Genomic DNA, 19,463 nt, shown 5'->3' with positions numbered 1-19,463 from the left:
CCCCTATAGTGACCCCATAATGTGCCAATAATAAAAAAGCCCCTTTAGAGCCCCCAGATACCCCCAGTCCTCCTCTCCCCTATGTGCCAGTAAGAAATGCCCCCATAGAGCCTCCCCCAAAATGGGCAAGAAATAAATGCCCCCAGAATTGCCTCCCTGCCCCCCGTCCCAGCCCTCCTCTGCTACCCATTCATTCAAATTCATACAGGAGCATGGGTCCCCCGTTCTCATGATAAATGGGCATCTGACTGCTGGTCCCTTTAAAATTTGGTCTCTGTCGGTGATCATGGGAACAACAGTTGCAGAGAGGAGGCTTGTATGTCTGCTTAAAGGGGTTATCCTATGATTAACGTAAAAAATGAAAATTAGACATCATATAGTGAATAACAATCTCTTTCTATCAAACCTAGAACCAGCCCTGTACCTCACATGGGTCCAGAGATCTCCCCATTGCTCTGCTAGATTTATATCAAGCTGTCAGCTCAGGGGAGGGTCTTTTCTGCTGCAGCTCAGGAGGCGTGTCCGTGCTCTCCCTATCACAGCTCAGGAGGCAGTTGGAAGATAAAACTGAGCATGTGCGGCCTTCTCAGTGAGCAGGACAAAGAAATAATAATAAAAATTAAAAAAAACAGCCGGTGGCGCTATACAGATACATTTTATTGAATAACTCAGCAGCTATAATAAATTTTTAACTACATGCAATTACAAAAGTATTCAGACCCAGGTGCTGGTTTTAAAACTGTGGAATATTTTTCATAGGACAACCCCTTCAAGGCTGGGTTCTCACTGCATTTAGACCCGGGCTTTCTGTTTGGGGTATACGTTTGAACACCTGAAAGCTGTATTCAAACATATACCGAGATGGGTGTATTCACTTCATTGAGGCAAATGGAGTCGAAAGGATTCATCTTTAGCCGACTGTTTTTTCCCCTACACAGAGCAGTGCGGTAGACTATGGTACAATCTACTATGCTATTCCAGAGATCAGCGACCTCTGGCACTCGAGCTGTTCTGAAACTACAACTCCTCCTTTCACTTCTAAGGGAGTTACAAGAACAGCTGAGTAAGTGCGCATGCTGGGAGTTGTAGTTTTACAGCAGCTGTAGTGCCGAAGGTTGCTGATCCCTCCGCTATTCTGTCCAGTGCAAAAGCTGGAAATGAACAGAAGGCAGGCGAAGGGTAAATCATTTGGGCTCTGTTGTCCTTACTTAACCCCTTAGTGACCACCCATACGCCTTTTTATGGCGGTCACTAATGGGCCTTAGGCTGGGCCGCCGCTTTTTTACGGCGGCCCAGTCTAAGCGCTGCACGGGCTCACATGAGATCCGTGGCCCTGCGCTAACAGCCCGGACCAGCAGGAGTGCTTAACGCTTTACATGCTGCGGGCAATGGCGCCCGCCGCATGTAAAGTGCTGACAGAGGGAGCGAACTCCCTCTGTTTCCCATCGGCACCCCGCAAATGCGATCGCGGGGTGCTGATGTGTGTAAAGGCTGGCAGGGATCTGATGTAGGCCCCAGACCAACCTTCAGTAATTTCCAGCAAGCTGTGCCTCTCTGGTGCAGCCTGCTGGTCAATGTTAGAATAGCATTGCCATTAAAATGTAATGCATTATAGGGATAGTGCATTGCATTTTAAAAGCAATCAAAATACTGTTTATTATAGTCCCCTCGTGGGACTATTAAGTGGTAAAAAAAAACAAAAACAAAAAAAAAAACACATTTATTAAATAAAAAAATTCCATAAAAAAAAAAAATTAACGCTTTTTTTTCCATTGATAATATGCAAAACAAAATATTATTCTCCCCCACATGTTTGCTATTGCCGTGTCTGTAACGACCTGGACTACAGAAATATCACATAAATTATCTCCTACGGTGAACACCGTAAAAAATTTTAAAGCAATAAAGAATTGCTAATTTATTCTTAGTTGCCATCGAAAAAATTTAATAACAAGCGATCAAAAAGCGCCATTTACTCCAAAATGATACCAATGAAAAATACAAGTCGTCCCGCAAAAATCAAGCCCTCACAAAACTCCATAGAAAGAAAAATAAAAAAAGTTATGGATCTTGGGAAGCAAAAACATTTATTTTTTTTTTTTAAAAAGAGGTTTATTGCAAAAAAGTAGTAAAACGTAAAAAATAAATAAAAAAATATATGTATTTGGTATCACTGTAATCGTACTAACCCAGAGAATAAAGATAGTTATTTACACCAAAAAATGAACGCCGTAAAATTTATAACGCAAAAGCACAGTGGCGGTATTGCTGTTTTTCCCATCTCACTCCCAGAAAGAGTTCATCAAAGTTAATCAGAAAGTTATGTGTACCCCAAAATAGCGCCATTAAAAACTACAACTTGTCCTGCAAAAAACAAGCCCTCATACAGCTATATAGAAAAATAAAAAAAGTTATAGCTCTTGGAACGCAACCATGAAAAAAGGAAGAAAAACGCTTGGTCAGTAAGGCCCAAAATAAGGGGTTAAGTAAAAGTACCAGCTGCTGTACTTGCTTGAATTTAAACGTATATACCCCTGACCCCTGGAAAGGCCAGCAGAGGGCTTAACGCAGTGTGAACCCAGTCTAAATAGTACTTCCATCTTGGACATAACCAGAGCTCCTAAACAAGTGATATCCCAGCTTTCCAAGATTCCTAAAATCTAAAAAGTCATGCAGCAGTACACGGGTGAGGAAAGGGAACCTACATAAGGGCTCATGCACACAAATGTATTTTATTTCCATGTTTGTTCCATTTTTTGGTGTCCTGTGGGCGGAACTATTCACTTCAATGGGGGCCGCAAAAAATGGAAAATACCCCATGTGCTTTCAGTGTCTGCATGGCAATTCCGCGAAAAAATAGAACATGTCCAATTATTGTCCGCATTACGGAGAAGTATAGGACCGTTCTATGAGCCAGACGTTCCACATGGCCGGGATCCGCAATTGGCAGATCGCAAAACAGGCAACAGTCGTGTGCATGAGCCCGAAATTAGCATTTAGCATTCACTGCCTAAGAAATCTCATATCACTATACACAACGCAGAATATACTAAGGGTACTTTCACACTTGCAGCAGAGGATTCCGGCAGGCAGTTCCGTCTGAAAATTTGAAATACCGGATCCGTCTCTGGTGTCATCCGGAAAAACTGATCAGGTATTATTTTTATTTTTTTTTGCATTTTTAAAAGGTCTGCGCATGCGCAGACTGGAAAGCCGGATGCGTTTTGCCGGAACACTTAATGCCGGATCCGGCACTAATACATTTCAATGTAATTTAATGCCGGATCCGGCATTCAGGCAAGTGTTCAGTATTTTTGGCCGGAGAGAAAATGCGGTATTTTCTCCGTCAAAAATGTAAAAGGGACTGAACGGATGCATCCTGAACGGAATGCTCTCCATTCAGAATGCATTAGGATAAAACTTTTTTCCGGTATAGAGCCCCTGTGACGAAACTCAATACCAGAAAAGGAAAACGCTAGTGTGAAAGTACCTTATACATAAAAAGTTTACCTATCATTTCAGTAAACTTTTGTGAAAAAGAATAGAATCTCATCTCGTTCCTTGAAGGGGTTCTACACTTTCACTATTATGTTCCATTCATTCTCCCCAGCCATGCCCTGCTACTTACCAATTTACTTGCTGCGCCGATCTTATCTCTGTCCGCCGATTCAAATAGCGGTCACGTGACCTTTCTCACCCCGGAAGCATTTCTCGTGCTGACGTCACGACTAGTTATCCCGACATGCCTCTCTCCGAGGCAGTGGATACAAGTCGTGATGTGACAAGCGGTGGGAGGGCCGGACTTCAGCATGAATAGCGCAAGCGTGCATAGGACACGTCTGCGCTTGCGCTGCTTTTTCCCCTACTCTGGTTCCAGAAGCGGGGGTGGGCAGAGTCCACTTTCTCTGAAGCTGTGTGGGAGGAAACAGGAAGGAACAGCCCGGGCTGATGAACAGAGGGTGTAGTGGCAGAGGCTTCACTAACAGGAAAGGTGTAGTGGGCATTTACAAACTGGCTTGAACTGGAGGAGCACAGAACTATGGGAATTGTTTTGGTCTAAGCTAATCCACCCCCACTACCAGGAACTTCAGGGCTGTAAACAACAGGATTTACTGGGAGCGTGAAGGGTGAATTGTGGAAGCAAAATTGCTTGACAGTTACAAGGGTATAATCCATAGCAGATTGTATGATCTTTAGATGATGTTTTAAGATTTTTTATGTTCCCACAGAACCCCTTTTAGTGCTATTGTGTATAATACTGGAATCTAATGTATCTGTTTTGTTTCCAATAAAACACCATGCGTGATGTACATATAATGTTGTCATTCATACACTTTCATCACATAGCTTTTTTGGTATAGGTTCGGCCTATGTATTAGGAATGCTTCCGACGCAGACTGAACACATCCATAGTGGTCCCCTTGAAGGGAATGTGTCATCAGAAAATGACCTATTGTTTAAGTCACATTTTTGTTTAACATATTTTGATTTTTTTTTAAATGTTATTCTTAGGCCCCTTTCACACGAGCGAGTTTTCCCACGCGGGTGCAATGCGTGACGTGAACGTGACTCCTGACCCATTCATTTCTATGGGTCTGTGTACAGTCGTGGCCAAAAGTTTTGAGAATTACATAAATATTGGAAATTGGAAAAGTTGCTGCTTAAGTTTTTATAATAGCAATTTGCATATACTCCAGAATGTTATGAAGAGTGTTCAGATGAATTGCATAGTCCTTCTTTGCCATGAAAATTAACTTAATCCCAAAAAAAACTTTCCACTGCATTTCATTGCTGTCATTAAAGGACCTGCTGAGATCATTTCAGTAATCGTCTTGGTAACTCAGGTGAGAATGTTGACGAGCACAAGGCTGGAGATCATTATGTCAGGCTGATTGGGTTAAAATGGCAGACTTGACATGTTAAAAGGAGGGTGATGCTTGAAATCATTGTTCTTTGCAGGTCACCATGGTTAACAATAGAAGAAACGCGTGCAGCCATCATTGCGTTGCATAAAAATGGCTTCACAGGCAAGGATATTGTGGTTACTAAGATTGCACCTCAATCAACAATTTATAGGATCATCAAGAACCAAGGAAAGAGGTTCAATTCTTGTTAAGAAGGCTTCAGGGTGTCATAGAAAGTCCAGCAAGCGCCAGGATCGTCTCCTAAAGAGGATTCAGCTGCGGGATCGGAGTGCCACCCGTGCAGAGCTTGCTCAGGAATGGCAGCAGGCAGGTGTGAGCGCATCTGCACGCACAGTGAGGCGAAGACTTTTGGAAGATGGCCTGGTGTCAAGAAGGGCAGCAAAGAAGCCACTTCTCTCCAAAAAAACATCAGGGACAGATTGATCTTCTGCAGAAAGTATAGTGAATGGACTGCTGAGGACTGGGGCAAAGTCATATTCTCCGATGAAGCCTCTTTCCGATTGTTTGGGGCATCTGGAAAAAGCCTTGTCCGGAGAAGAAAAGGTGAGCGCTACCATCAGTCCTGTGTCATGCCAACAGTAAAGCATCCTGAGACCATTCATGTGTGGGGTTGCTTCTCATCCAAGGGAGTGGGCTCACTCACAGTTTTGCCCAAAAACACAGCCATTATTAAAGAATGGTACCAAAACACCCTCCAACAGCAACTTCTTCCAACAATAGTTTGGTGAAGAACAATGCATTTTCCAGCACGATGGAGCACCGTGCCATAAGGCAAAAGTGTCGATAAAAGCCTTTGAAACGTATGAAGTGCGTGTAATTATATTTCACTACATCACAGAAACAACTGAAACAAAGATCTAAAAGCAGTTTAGCAGCAAACTTTGTGAAAACTAACATTTGTGTCATTCTCAAAACTTTTGGCCACGACTGTACATAAGCGTTGTTTTTCATGCATCAGTTCTGCGTTGCGTGAAAAAAGCAGCATGTTCTGGCCCCGTAAGAAGTGAATGGGGCTTCAGTGAAAAACGCATCGCATCCAGAAGCAAGTGCGGATCTGATGCGTTTTTCACTGATGGTTGCTAAGAGATGTTTGTAAAGCTTCAGTTTTTTATCACGCGCGTGAAAAACGCATTGCACCCGCGCGGAAAAAACTGAACGCAATCACAGACAAAACTGACTGAACTTGCTTGCAAAATGGTGCAGGTTTCACTGAACGCACCCGGATCTAATCCGTCACGCTGGTGTGAAAGAGGCCTTATGGCAGCGAAACATGAACAATCTGTTTCAGCCTTTGGACCTTCAGCAACTGAAGATGAAGATGCCACAATGCGTTAATGAGATGGCAGTCACCATCTTGATGTCAGGATCAGACACTTCAAAAAAAAAGATGCAAATTCCGGTCTCGGTTTCTGTACTCACCATTATATTGGAAATTTACCTGACTTTACATATTCGGATCCATTCACAGAACAAATTAATATTTTGCTGCATCTTCCTCACCTCACATGTTGGCTTTCTACCCCAGCCCAGGGGAAGGGAATTTCTTCAGCTATGGTTCTCTAGAGATTTCTACCAATGCAGGTTTTCCTCTCCCGACTGCTAACTTATGTAAAAACCACTCCTCGTCAGCGAATGGCCGGTCATTAGAGGGCACACCTTTCAGTGAAAAGGGGCCACTGATAACCTGCGTATAGTGTTGAGCGAACTTGTGTTTTAAGTTCGGCGTCTAAAGTTCGGGTTATCAAAGAATCACGTTATGGATTCCGCTACCACGGACCATTACGGAATTTAGAATCCATAAGGTGATTCTTCGAAACCCGAACTCGAACTTTAGACGCCGAACTTAAAACACAAGTTCGCTCAACGCTACATGCGTACTGTTAGTTTTGTACAGAGAAGCGCCACATGGCAGAACATCCAGGCCTTAGAGCAGCTCGGACAGCATCAGTATTGGTGGGTGCCTCGTGCAGGAGCACAGCTGTGGAGGGGCAACCCAGGCATCCACCCCAGGGTGCTGGTTGTTAGGGTTACCGTCAAGCCACAATACTCAAGACAAGGTCCTTACGCAAGGTAATGGGCAGTGAACTGAACCTTTGCCCTGGGTAAAGGAAAGCCTAGCTACAACAGCAGAACTGAGCAGATACACAAATCCTGCCATAGATGCCCCGATAATCACGTAAAGAAAATATCCAAAGATAAAAGCAGATAAGAATATTTTTCAATAGATTTTAATTAGTAACTAAAGTGATACATTAATACATATTTATAGCATGTTACATACCATAGTAGCAACTAAATCAGTGGCATCTTTGCTACAATGAGGACATCTAGTGACACAGCGTGGTACTGCAGGAGTTGTCATACAATCATTTCCTTTCTCATCTATACATTTTTTTTTTTTTATAAGATCAATAAAACATCCTGTACATTTTAGGGCCCTTGACCACGACCGTATGCCCTCCGAGACATGCGGTCCGTGAGCGGGCCATATGTCCTGGAGCGGCATTGATCGTGCGCACGGGAGCGCACAGCAGCATAGATTACAATGATGTGGTGCATGTCGGGCCACCCGCAGGGTTATTGTCCAGCACTCATAAGATCTTATAAGTGCGGTGGCCCGACGTGCACAGCATCATTGTAATCTATGACGCTGTGTGCTCTCGTGCGCACGATCAATGCAGCTCCAGTAGGGTTGTTTTGGGTATTGAATTTTCGATACCCAATCGATACTTTTGTCTGGTATCGACCTCGATTTGCCTTTTTTCGATACTAGGCTTCACTATTGCGCAGTCTAGTATCAGAGAACATGGGGCACGCTGCTCTCAGCGCACTCCGTGTTCTCCTCAGCAGCACAGGGGAGAAGGAAGCAGTCTCTCCCTCCTCCCTGTGCCGCTGCTACCAATGAGGAGAGAGGGTGGGGCGCACTGCGCCACCAATGAAAGTAAACATTTAATACAAATCCCGGAGGAGGGAGCTGCGATCAGCGTCAGTTAACCCCTCAGGTGCCGCACCCACTTCCTGTATTAAATGTTAATTATCATTGGTGGCGCAGTGCGCCCCCCCCTCCTCAGCATTAAAATTCATTGGTGGCGCAGTGCGCCCCCTCACCTCCCAGTGTTAAAATCATTTGTGCCAGTGGCCAGAGGGTCCCCTCCTCCTCCTCATTGGTGGCAGTTTCTGATCGGCGCCCCAGCAGTATAATCCTCGGGCTCCGATCGGTTACCATGGCAGCCAGGACGCTACTGAAGCCCTGGCTGCCATTGTAATCTCCCAGCTGCTGTGTGTACTATAATGGCCAGTTTAGGTGAAAGACTCCCTTTAAGTATTTCCCAATTTTACATATAAAATATATAAACAATAAATAAATAAACATATTACACATTGCCACATCCAAAAAGTCGAAACTATTAAAATATTAAAAATATCTCCTATGCGGTGAACTCCGTAACAGAAAAAAAAAAATTAATTGTTGAAACATTAGTAGAAGACTCCTCTACAGGCCAGAGCGGAGTGCCACGAACATCCCGCAGCCCTCACTGTAAATGTATTACATGGATTAGATTGCAGCCAGTTAATATACGTTTCCCTTGCAGCCGGTGCCTTGGCTACTTTCACACTCGTGTTTTGTGCGGATAAGTCATGGACGAATCCGTTTGCATTATCTTTACCATAGCCAAGACGGATCCGTCTTGAACACCACTGAAAGTCAATGGAGGACAGATCAGTTTTCTATTGTGCCAGTGAAAACGGATCCGTCCCCATTTACTTACATTGCGTGTCAGAGCGAATCCGTTTGGCTGTTTCATCAAGCAGCGTTTTGGCGTCAGTTTCCAAAGCGGAATGGAGACTAAACTGATGCATTCTGAGCAGATCCTTTTCCATTCAGAATGCATTAGGGCAAAACTGATCCCTTTTGGAGAGCCCTGAACGGATCTCACAAACGGAAAGCCAAAACGCCAGTGTGAAAGTAGGCTTCGGCTACTTTCACACTTGCGGCACAGTGATCCAGCAAGCAGTTCAGTCGCCGAAACTGCCTGCATCAGGCAATCCTGTGACGGAACTCAGCGCCGGAAAAGAAAACCGCTAGTGTGAAAGTACCCTTAGGGGAAATGTGTGGGTGGCCGTCACCGCTTTCACACAGTGATTGCGAGTAGGGATCGACCGATTATCGGTTTGGCCGATATTATCGGCCGATATTGAGGATTTTGAACGTTATCGGCATCTATTTTGCCGATATTCCGATAACGTATGGGGAACACAGAACGCGCTGCTCTCAGCGCGTTCTGTGTTCCCTCCGCAGCACAGGGGAGAAGGAAGCCGTGTCTCCCTCCCCCTGTGCTGCCGCCAATGACAGAAGAGAAGACAGGGGCGGGGCTGTGGCACAGAGCAGCAGGGACAGTGTGAGATCCTATTCACCCTGATAGAGATCTATCAGGGGGAATAGGACAAGGGTTCTAGTCCCTAAGGGGGCTAAAAGTTAGTAAAAAAAAAAATAAAAAAAAACACAAAAATATTAAGTATAAATGAAAAAGACTTATAAAAAAAAAAACACATTAACAATAAACAAAAAAATACACATTAACAATAAACATATTAATTTTCAGCAGATTTGTGTAGGAATTTTTTTTTTTTCTCAAAAATGAAAATTCCCAGAATATCGGTATAAATTATCGGCTATCGGCCTGAAAGTTCACAAATTATCGGTATCAGCCCTAAAAAATCAATATCGGTCGATCCCTAATTGCGAGCCAAAAAGCAGGGGTGAAGGCTGCACAGAGATCACGTATAATGGAAAGGTTTGCTCCTGTGCTGTATTTTTCGGAGGTGTTTTTTTTTAATGCCCTTGAGAAAGCTGCAAGGCAAAACCGGTCGGCACCATGCATTTTATATGCTGAATACCAAGCTTTAATCTTGTGGATAATTTTAAATGCGTGTGAATTAAAGCACTATTGGATCCTACCCAGGGTGGGTGTCTTCTGCTTCCAATCTATAAACTTCCCACAAAGGAGCCTTTGTATCTGCGGTGGCGTTTCATTGCAACGCTTGCAGACAAACCGGCCAGGAGGAATAATAGAGTAGCGATCCTGTATTGTAATAGCTGGATGCCTAGACTATGCACGGCTTACTGGAAACTTACTACATCACCTGTCAAGTAATCAGGACTTATTGCTCCAAGTTCGGCTATTATTGAAGGTTGTTGTTTCTTAACCCCTTTAACAGCTTGCATTGAGGTTTATGGGGGCTACATGCAGTACATTCCTATGCTGTGAGCTCCCCCTAGTGGCAGATGGTTTACAGACAGCTTCCTTCCAGTCCAAGTTTCTGGCTGCTGCTGACATCCACTATAGTGTTACCCAGGCATGCTCAACCTGCGGCCCTCCAGCTGTTGCAAAACTACAACTCCCAGCATTCTCAGACAGCCTACAGCTATCAACCTACAGCAGGGCATTGTGGGAGTTGTAGTTTTACAACAGCTGGAGAGCCGCGGGTTGAGCATGCCTGTGTTACACCAACAGGAAATGGAGATTCCAATTTATGTAGTAGACCTCCTAGCACTGGGGTAGGCAACCTCCGGCAGTACAGCTGTCATGAAACTACAACTCCCAGCACGCATGCATACTTGCTCTGCTCAGAACTCCCATGAAAAATCAATGGAGCATGCTGGGAATTGTAGTTCCACAACAGCTGGAGTGCCAAAGGTTGCTGACCCCTGAAGTGAACAGAGCGCACACCGTGATTGAGAGCCTACCCTCCGTACACTGCTATGGGAGTTCCGAAAATAGGCTACTTCTGAGAGGTGTCCGTTCCATCGCCCACTATGGGTCTTCCAAGAAAAGCTAAGCGCACTCAGGGTCCATTCACATGTCCGTAAGTGTTTTGCGAATCCGCAAAACACAGACACCGGCAATGTGCATTCCGCATTTTGCAGACCGCCTATCGCCGGCACTATAATAGAAGATGCCTAATCTTGTCCGCAATTGCGGACAAGAATAGGACATGTTCTATTTTTTTGCGGAAACGGAAGCACGGATCCGCAAATGCGGACAGCACATTCCGGCCCCACTGAAAATGAATGGGTCTGCACCCATTCCGCAAAATTGCGGAACGGATGCGGACCCATTTTGCGGACGTGTGAATGGACACTCACTCGGCTATTTTCAAAACTACCATAGCAACGAATGGAGAGCACGACACACATGCGCTCTCCTTCCCGTCAGAGACCACTCATGCCTGCACCACATACGTTTGGTTGGCAAATAGGATGGACACATATACTGTGCTACACCTATGACTTGTCAGCCAGACACATGCCAACCGCCAGATTCTGTGAAACTACAACACCCATCATGCTACATTCATGTTTATGTGTGTTTCCAAAACTGTTGAGCAAGTGTGCATGCTGGGAGTTGTAGTTCCGGCTCTCCAGCTGCTTTGGAGGTTGCTGACCCCTGCTATAGGGCATAGCACGTGCAGAGCATCCCTCTCCCTCTGCAGAACGTCGCCCCCTCGATCACAGCTTCCCGCCACATCATTCCCTCCGGGTAACAGCATCAAGGAGATGATCGCTATCATGAAGGCTTTCCCTGCACACCAGACAAGCAGAACGTAAAACCGCGAGACTGCCGGGCAGTCTGGTTTCCCTCCAGGACACCCTCCTCTTTATACTGCTCGGTCATGTGATGTGATTTTGGAACGCATGCGCACTTGAGAGACGACCTCTGCGCTTGCGTGGGCCAGGCGCGTGCGCTTTGGCGGATAGGTAGTGCGCATGCGTGCAAGGGCACCTGGGTTGAACTGGGGGGTCTACGTTAACGTTATCGGTTTTGGGGATAAGGCGCAGCATCTGAACACTTCTCCATTAACCCCTTGGGGACTAGCAAGGACATGGACAGCAACGAAGCGTTTTATGAGCAGCTGCGGCTCCAGCAACTGTATGGAAATCGCGAGACTGGGGACGGAGCGGACCCCCACACCTTTAAGGACCCTTCTGATGGCACAGAATATGAATGGGACCTGGAAAAGAAAGCCTGGTTCCCTAAGGTGAGTGCCGGGTGTTGGCAGTGAGGCCATAAGGCTGTATTCACACGTAGTGGTTCATAAACGGCGCTTAAAAGCCTCCTGCAGTTCTGTGAAGATTGTCAGGTTTGTGGGGGGCGATCAGGGGTTGGATGTTATCCTTTACATGTAAAAAACTCTGCAGCCAATGACCTCATTGCAAATGGCGCTAAAACTGCACGCGTTTTATGCCGTTATCAACCCCAGTGTGAATATGGCCATAGAGTTAGAGGCCGGAGGGAACCTGTTGGGGAGATTCCTACCTCCTGAACCAGGGGCAGTATGACATCCTGGGAACGGGGGAGGACTCGTCACATTGGCAGCTGCCCGGCTCTGCTATATTGCTCCATATACACAGAGACCTGCCAATCAAGCTGAGCTGGGTGGGGAGAAGCCAAGGGGAGCCCGGCCCACGTGACTCCTGTCCCGGCCCACGTGACTCCTGTCCCGGCCCACGTGACTCCTGTCCCGGCCCACGTGACTCCTGTCCCGGCCCACGTGACTCCTGTCCCGGCCCACGTGACTCCTGTCCCGGCCCACGTGACTCCTGTCCCGGCCCACATGACTCCTGTCCCGGCCCACATGACTCCTGTCCCTATTCCTGGCTCGCTTAGGCAGGGGCTGCACCACCAACGATCGCTGTGTAGCAGTGCGGCCACACAAGGGAATAGGGTGCAGCGCGACTTGCAATTTGCCACGTTCCCAGAATCCCAAACTGCTGGATTTTTATGTAATTCCGGGGCACGGTCCTGGCTAACAACCCCATTCACTTGTGAGACTGGTCCGCAGCGGCTTGGCCAGCGGAGCCACATGGGGGCTTCTTTCAGTTTTGCTTCCGGATTCGATGCTTGTCGTCAGTGCTCAGCATCCGGACTGACTCCTCGCGCATCATCTCTGCCAATACATTCTAATACCGTACGGAGATCCTGCTCCGTACAGTATTGAAACAAAGTTTTATGCAAATCGACTTCGGAACCATTGGCAGTATGACATCCTGACAGGCTCCCTGGGAACGGGGGAGGACTAGTCGCATTGACAGATGTTTCATCTGAAGTCGATTCGCTCTTCCATAGTCATCAGTATCTGATCGGTGGGGGTCTGACACCTGGGACCCCCTGTTGATCAGCTGTTTGAGAAGGCTTCTCCAGCTTTTTCCTAGGCCAAGTTCATCAGTCACGTGGCCTAGGAGCGGCTTAGCCTCATTGACGTGAATAAGGCTGGCCGTCATACCAAGCACAGCCACTATACAATGTACGGCGCTGTGCTTGGTGAGCTCCAAAAAGGCAGTGGTGCTCACAGGAGGGCCGCTGCCTTCTCCAACAGCTGATTGGTGGGGTCCCGGGTATCGGACCCTCACCAAACAGATACTGATGACGTATCCTGAGGATAGGAAACCTCCTCCCCTCTATCGCAGTTAGCCTGCCCAGTATCCACGTGACGTGCCTGCAAACACCAACGCTGGCCCGTGCATGCGCCGTACGATATCCACTGTGGGCAGCGGCATCATTCAACCTAATGCGGATGCGCTGATTACTGGCCTCTCTATCGCACAAGCAGTCAGCACATTCCCAGTAAGCGGTGCATGCTCGTTAGGTTGAATGATGCCGCTGCCCACAACACGCGCGGGCCGGTGCTGGTGTTCGCATGCACACACTGAAGATAGTGGCGTCACATGGATACTGGGCAGCCTAACTGCAATAGAGGGGAGGAGTTTTCACTGAGTAATGCCCTGGGTGCCTGGGCACTTGGAGTGGCAAACGCCGCCCCTGGGCACTTGCAAAGCTCCTCTGCATATGGTTTAAACCTCGTTTTTGGAGCACTGCAGCCCAGAGGTCGCAATAACGCCTGTACAAGCGTCATAGACGCCTGTTCAGGCAATTTTACGCTTTGAAAAAAGGCTAATGCGTATGAATACATATTAATTATTTTTTGCCCCCCATAAGACGCTCCCCCCCCCCCCCCCCCCCCCCTCATTCCATTACGGAAGCGCTCATTAGTACCGGAGGACCAGGAAGCGGTGAAGGCTCTGTACTCACCTCTTCATGGTCCTCGGCTGTGCTGTGGCTGCGCACAGCGTGAGGCCGCTCTATTACCTCACACTGTGCGCGCCGGTTCAAGGCACAGCTGGCGGCAGGAGGAAGAGGATCGCGTTGGAGGAGAGGAGTAGCAGCGGTGTCCGGGAGCAGGAGAGGTAAGTGCTTTTTTATTTTATTCAATATGAGGCTGATGGGGGCTAATATAACATGGCTGGGGGCTGGTGACAGGCAATGGGGGCTGATATAACGCTGCTGGGGGCTGGTGACAGGCAATGGGGGCTGATATAACGCTGCTGGGGGCTGGTGACAGGCAATGGGGGCTGATATAACGCTGCTGGGGGCTGGTGACAGGCAATGGGGGCTGATATAACGCTGCTGAGAGCTGTGTTTGCCAGGAGCGAGTCCCTCCAGACCTTCGGTTCACTTGAGAGCCGACTCAGCAAGTGAACCGAAGATTCGATGAGCTGAGCATGCGCATTGATCTTCAGTTCACTTGCTTCTGCCGGCTCAGGAAGTGAACCGAAGATCCGATTCATGAAAAAGATCCGAACTTCCCATCTCTAAAACTCAGTAGCAGGCCGGGCGGCAGCGCAACTCACTGACGTCACGGGCCTGCTCCTCCTACTTCATTCATAAAGTGGGAGGAGCAGGCGCGTGACGTCAGTGAGTTGCGCTGCCGCCCGGCCTGCTACTGAGTTTGTGAGTACAGAGAGGGAGAGGGAGAGAATCGCAGAGGATTTCAAGTTGTTCACATCGGAATATTAGTATTACAGTGAGCGGGGCCCGGTGTAATAGAATACAGTGACTGCACCGGGCCCCGCTGCCATTACAGCACCAGATGCCGGTGTTCCGTTTACTTGACAGTATTATGTCAGTGTTATCCAATAAATTTCAGAACTGTAAGGGTTACATAGCATCATAAATCAGTATAATGCTATGTGACCCCAGTCAGCGCTTGCAGGTCAGGCCGGGAGCTGCGATGTGGACAGGCTCCGGGAGGAACGCTCATCTGCAGGGGTGTCAGAAATAAAGGTTGTGCTGTCTGTCTTCTGAGGCTCTGGCCCTGCCTGCAATCTGCACTGCACGTGGCACTTGATAAACTATAATGTCTCCCTGTTGCCCCCATACAGTATAACGTCTCCTTGTGGCCCCCATACAGTATAACGTCTCCCTCTTGCCCCCATACAGTATAACGTCACCTTGGGGCTGCCCTAGTGCCCCATACAGTATAACATCACCAAGCGGCTGCCCCCGCACAGTATAACGTCACCCTGTGGCCCCTGCCCCCATACAGTATAACGTCACCCTGTGGCCCCTGCCCCCATACAATATAACACCTCCCTGTGGCCCCCACCCCCATACAGTATAACATCTCCCTGTGGCCCCCGCCCCCATACAGCATAATGTCTCCTTGTGGCCCCCGCCCCATACAGCATGACATCTCCTTGTGGCCCTGCCCCCATACAGCATAACGTCTCCTTGTGGCCCCCGCCCCATACAGCATAATGTCTCCTTGTGGCCCCCGCCCCATACAGCATAACATCGCCTTGTGGCCCCCGCCCCATACAGCATAATGTCTCCTTGTGGCCCCCGCCCCATACAGCATAACATCGCCTTGTGGCCCCCGCCCCATACAGCATAACATCGCCTTGTGGCCCCCGCCCCCATACAGTATAACGTTAGTATAAGTTCAGGACAAGTAGATGGTCATGAGGGACAAGTAGATTGAGCCCCCACTTTAGTCCTTCGACAAGTAGTTTTTTTTTTAATTTCCACACCCCTGCAGTACATATAATTACGGTATAATAAAAAAAAAACATGTCTTACCTAGGGTTGTCAGGATACCAACATTTTGACTCGATTTCGATAACATAAAAAAGCATTGCGATACTGGATACCACATGCAAAAAATAAAACGCCAAAAAATCTGCGTGCATTCCGCATTTTATGGAACGTCTGGACCATAATAGAACAGTCCTAACCTAATTTTTGTCGGGAGAAGGTGACAAAAAAATGGCAAGTTGCATGTTTTATGTTTTTTTTCTGTTACGGCGTTTACCGCATAGGAGATATTTTTAAATATTTATACTTTTTCCGACGTTGCGATATGTAATATGTTAATTTTTTTATATATTTTATATGTAAAATTGGGAAAGGGGTGTCTTAAACTTTAAGTATTTTTTTATTTATTTTTTATTTACTAACTATTAGCCCCCTTAGGGGCTAGAACCCTTGTCCTATTCACCCTGATAGAGCTCTATTATGGTGAATAGGACTTCACACTCTCCCTGCTGCCCTGTGCATAGTACACACAGCAGCAGGGAGATTACCATGGCAGCCAGGGCTTCAGTAGCATCCTGGCTGCCATGGTAACCGATCGGAGCCCCAGGATTACACTGCTGGGGCTCCGATCAGAAACTGCCACCAATGAAGAAGAGGGAATGAGACCCTGTGGCCACTGCCACCAATGATTATAATAGTTATAATACTGGGGGGGGGGGGGGTTGGGAGCACACTGAGCCACTTTTATAATACTGGGGTTTGGGGGGCCACCAATGAATATAGTTGATGCCTGAATACATACCCAGGCTGCTGGTGCCGGCCATATCCCATACCCAGCCTCTATGGCTGCGATCCGCCGCAATTAGTGCAACGTGCCAGTCCGCAGGGGTAGAACACGTGAGGTGCACGGTGGGCAGGAATGTACATACAGTTCATCGGTTACTCACGGTTTAGCGGTCGCCTCCCTGGGCCAGCAGTGCAGTGAAGGGGCGAACAGCACTGGATTCTCCGGGGCACACTCTATTACAGGGGACACCGGCCAGGTGGTGATTGAGGGGCCCTTGATGGTTGCTAAGTGCTTGTGCGGCTGGGCCCCTGGTTTAGGTTTTGTGCTGACCCCAGTACCTTGATGGTGCAAACTGATGAGTAGTAGTAGTGGTGTGGAGTTAGAAGAATGAGGCAAGTTTAAATCCAACTGGGAACTTTACTATAACCAGGTTCTTGAGAACAGTTTACATCCAGCAATAAAGCAGTCTCTGATACACATGCAAGTAGGATGTGATGAATCCCAGTAACAGGCTGCGCTGGTGGTAATGTGTCAGGCTGGGGTGGTAAGTTGTGTACTCGCTGGGAAACAGCTCTTTGCCTTGCTTCAGTCTTAGTTGAGGTAGTCCTAGTCTTCATCTTCTACACAAGTGATATGACAGAATCCTTATCTGTCTTAAAGAGGACCTTTCACCGATTCTTACCCTATGAACTAAGTATACAGACATGTGGAGCGGCGCCCGGGGATCTCTCTGCACTTACTATTATCCCCGGGCGCCGCTCCGTTCTCCTGCTATGTCCTCTGGTATCTCCGTTCCCTAAGTTATGGTAGGCGGAGCTCTGAGCTCTGCGCTGCCATTGGCCAGCGCTAGGGCAGACTCCGCCTACCATAACTTAGGGACTGGTATCTCCGCCTACTATAACTTAGTGAGAGAAGATACCGGAGGGCATAGCAGGAGAACGGAGCGGCGCCCGGGGATAATAGTAAGTGCAGTGAGATCCCCGGGCGCCGCTCTACATATCTGTATAGTTAGTTCATAGGGTAAGAATCGGTGAAAGGTCCTCTTTAAGAATAACGGTCAGGGTGCCAGAAGCTAATAAGTCCTCCACCTAATTACAAAGGCGCCTAGAGCCTATAATAATGGCCTTGTCCTTCCTTTGTCTTGATCCAATAATACGAGAAATTCACTTGTTACACCAGGAGAATGCATAGCAGAATGTAGACCTTCCTGGCTTTGATACTGATATGCACGATGGCTTCTCTGGGCCGTGGAGCTCCAGAGAGAGCTGAGAGGAGAAGGGACCTCTCCTTCCCCCTTAGATCCTCACTCCATCTCCTTCACACTTCCAACTCTCAACTGAGAGAGAACCTAACTAGGCCTCCTGAACTACACTATTTATACTGTGGTGCTACCCCCATCTAGTGGTGGATGTATGTAGTGCACCTGCCAGCCTGGTAAAAAGGAATATCACAGGATAACACAATACAGCATGATATTACAGATGATAACAAAAAGCTTTTGCAGTTCCAACATAAGCTACTAGGACGCTGCATTAGCCCCTCGGGTGCCGCACCTGAGGGGTTAATTGTGGCGGATCACAGCGCGCAGTCATAGAGGCTGGGTGCCGGATATGGCCGGCGTGGCGCAGTGGCCACAGCCCCTCCCCTCCTATCAGTCCATTGGTGGCAGCGGCGGTACGGGGGGGGGAGGACTGCCTCCTTCTCGCCTGTGCTGCTGAGGAGAACATGGCACGTGCTGAGAGCAGCGCGTCCCATGTGTGAAAGAGGCAGAGCAGCGGAGGGTCTAGGCGCAAATGGCGACAACAAGGCTACAAAGTCTTGTGGCCATTTTGCAATTCTAAGTCGCATTGGCGACCATTTTGGTTGCCATCTGGAGCCCTGTAGGTAGTTAACCAGCGCACTGCACGCTGTGAATCTCATGGGCAGCACAGCAATACTGCTGTTGCCCAAAACATCTAATAGCTAAGCTCCTTACTCGCAGGAGTAGGGATGACAGCAATTATTAGGGAGGGAAGCTGCTCATTGGCCAATTTCGGCGCGCTGCTTCTCCATGCTGGTGGCTGGCAGAGGAAAGATCCATGGAGACGGGAGAGCAGCCTGTGCCCACTGATGTCTGGGGACAAGCTGATAAGGAGCTGTGGGCGGACAGCACACTGCGGGGTAATGGGATCACTTAAAAGTGCCAGCTGCCGACATCAGAGGTGAGGAGGTGACTGCCAGACAAGAGGTCATCATACCTCTCAGAGTCTAGACACCGGAATGTAAAGTACCATGCTAAACTCTCCTGTGTTCTCCCTCTGTTAGGTGCTCAGCCAGAGCCTGCTGGTGCAGAAATCAGTGAGCTTTGAGGCTGAGCATCTGATTCAGAGGACTTACTGATCACTGCACCAGCAGGCTCCAGCTCAGGTGCTCAGCAAGAGCCTGTGGATTAACTGATCACTGCACCAGCACGGGCCTGCTAGTACAAGCTCTGGCTCAGCTGCTCAGCCAGTGCCTGCTGGTGCAGTGAGTTAGTGTATTTGCCTCATATCAGTCTATATCATGTTAATGCAGTGCTCTGTGTATCCTGCATCATCATTTTTTTGCCCCATCAGCATCATCCAAGCAAAGCTCTTTCTGTGCTGCTCGGTCATCTCATGTGTGGGCGCTGGATCTACACAGCAGATAGGCACGGTGCCAGCGGGCCAGTGTAATACTGCAGCGCACTGCTATTTTGCCATTTTGGCTGTGTTATATTTTAAATATGATGGAGAAAACACGAGTTTTTGAATTGCACAACAAAAGTCAGAAATGTAAAATTGTCTAAATTTGCTATTTATGTATAGAAGACAATTCTAGAGCAGACGGTTTCCAGTATGCAGTGCGACCTCTGCTGCA

General features: G+C 47.8%; 1 protein-coding gene across 1 annotated transcript in view; it reads left to right on the top strand.

Moving 5' to 3' along the window:
- The first annotated feature begins 11,673 nt into the window (after window positions 1-11,673).
- HTATSF1 (HIV-1 Tat specific factor 1) overlaps window positions 11,674-19,463 on the top strand; it is a 37,181-nt gene continuing 29,391 nt past the window's right edge. The window contains exon 1 of the mRNA XM_040442089.1: window positions 11,674-11,966. Coding sequence (XP_040298023.1) covers window positions 11,811-11,966 — 156 coding nt within the window. The 5' untranslated portion in view covers window positions 11,674-11,810. The remainder of the gene's footprint in view (window positions 11,967-19,463) is intronic.

This window comes from Bufo bufo, chromosome 8 (genome assembly GCF_905171765.1).
Source record: "Bufo bufo chromosome 8, aBufBuf1.1, whole genome shotgun sequence".
Lineage (NCBI taxonomy): Eukaryota > Metazoa > Chordata > Amphibia > Anura > Bufonidae > Bufo > Bufo bufo.
The sequence above is the reverse complement of the archived record's forward strand: the minus strand, read 5'-3'. Positions and strand labels throughout refer to the sequence as shown.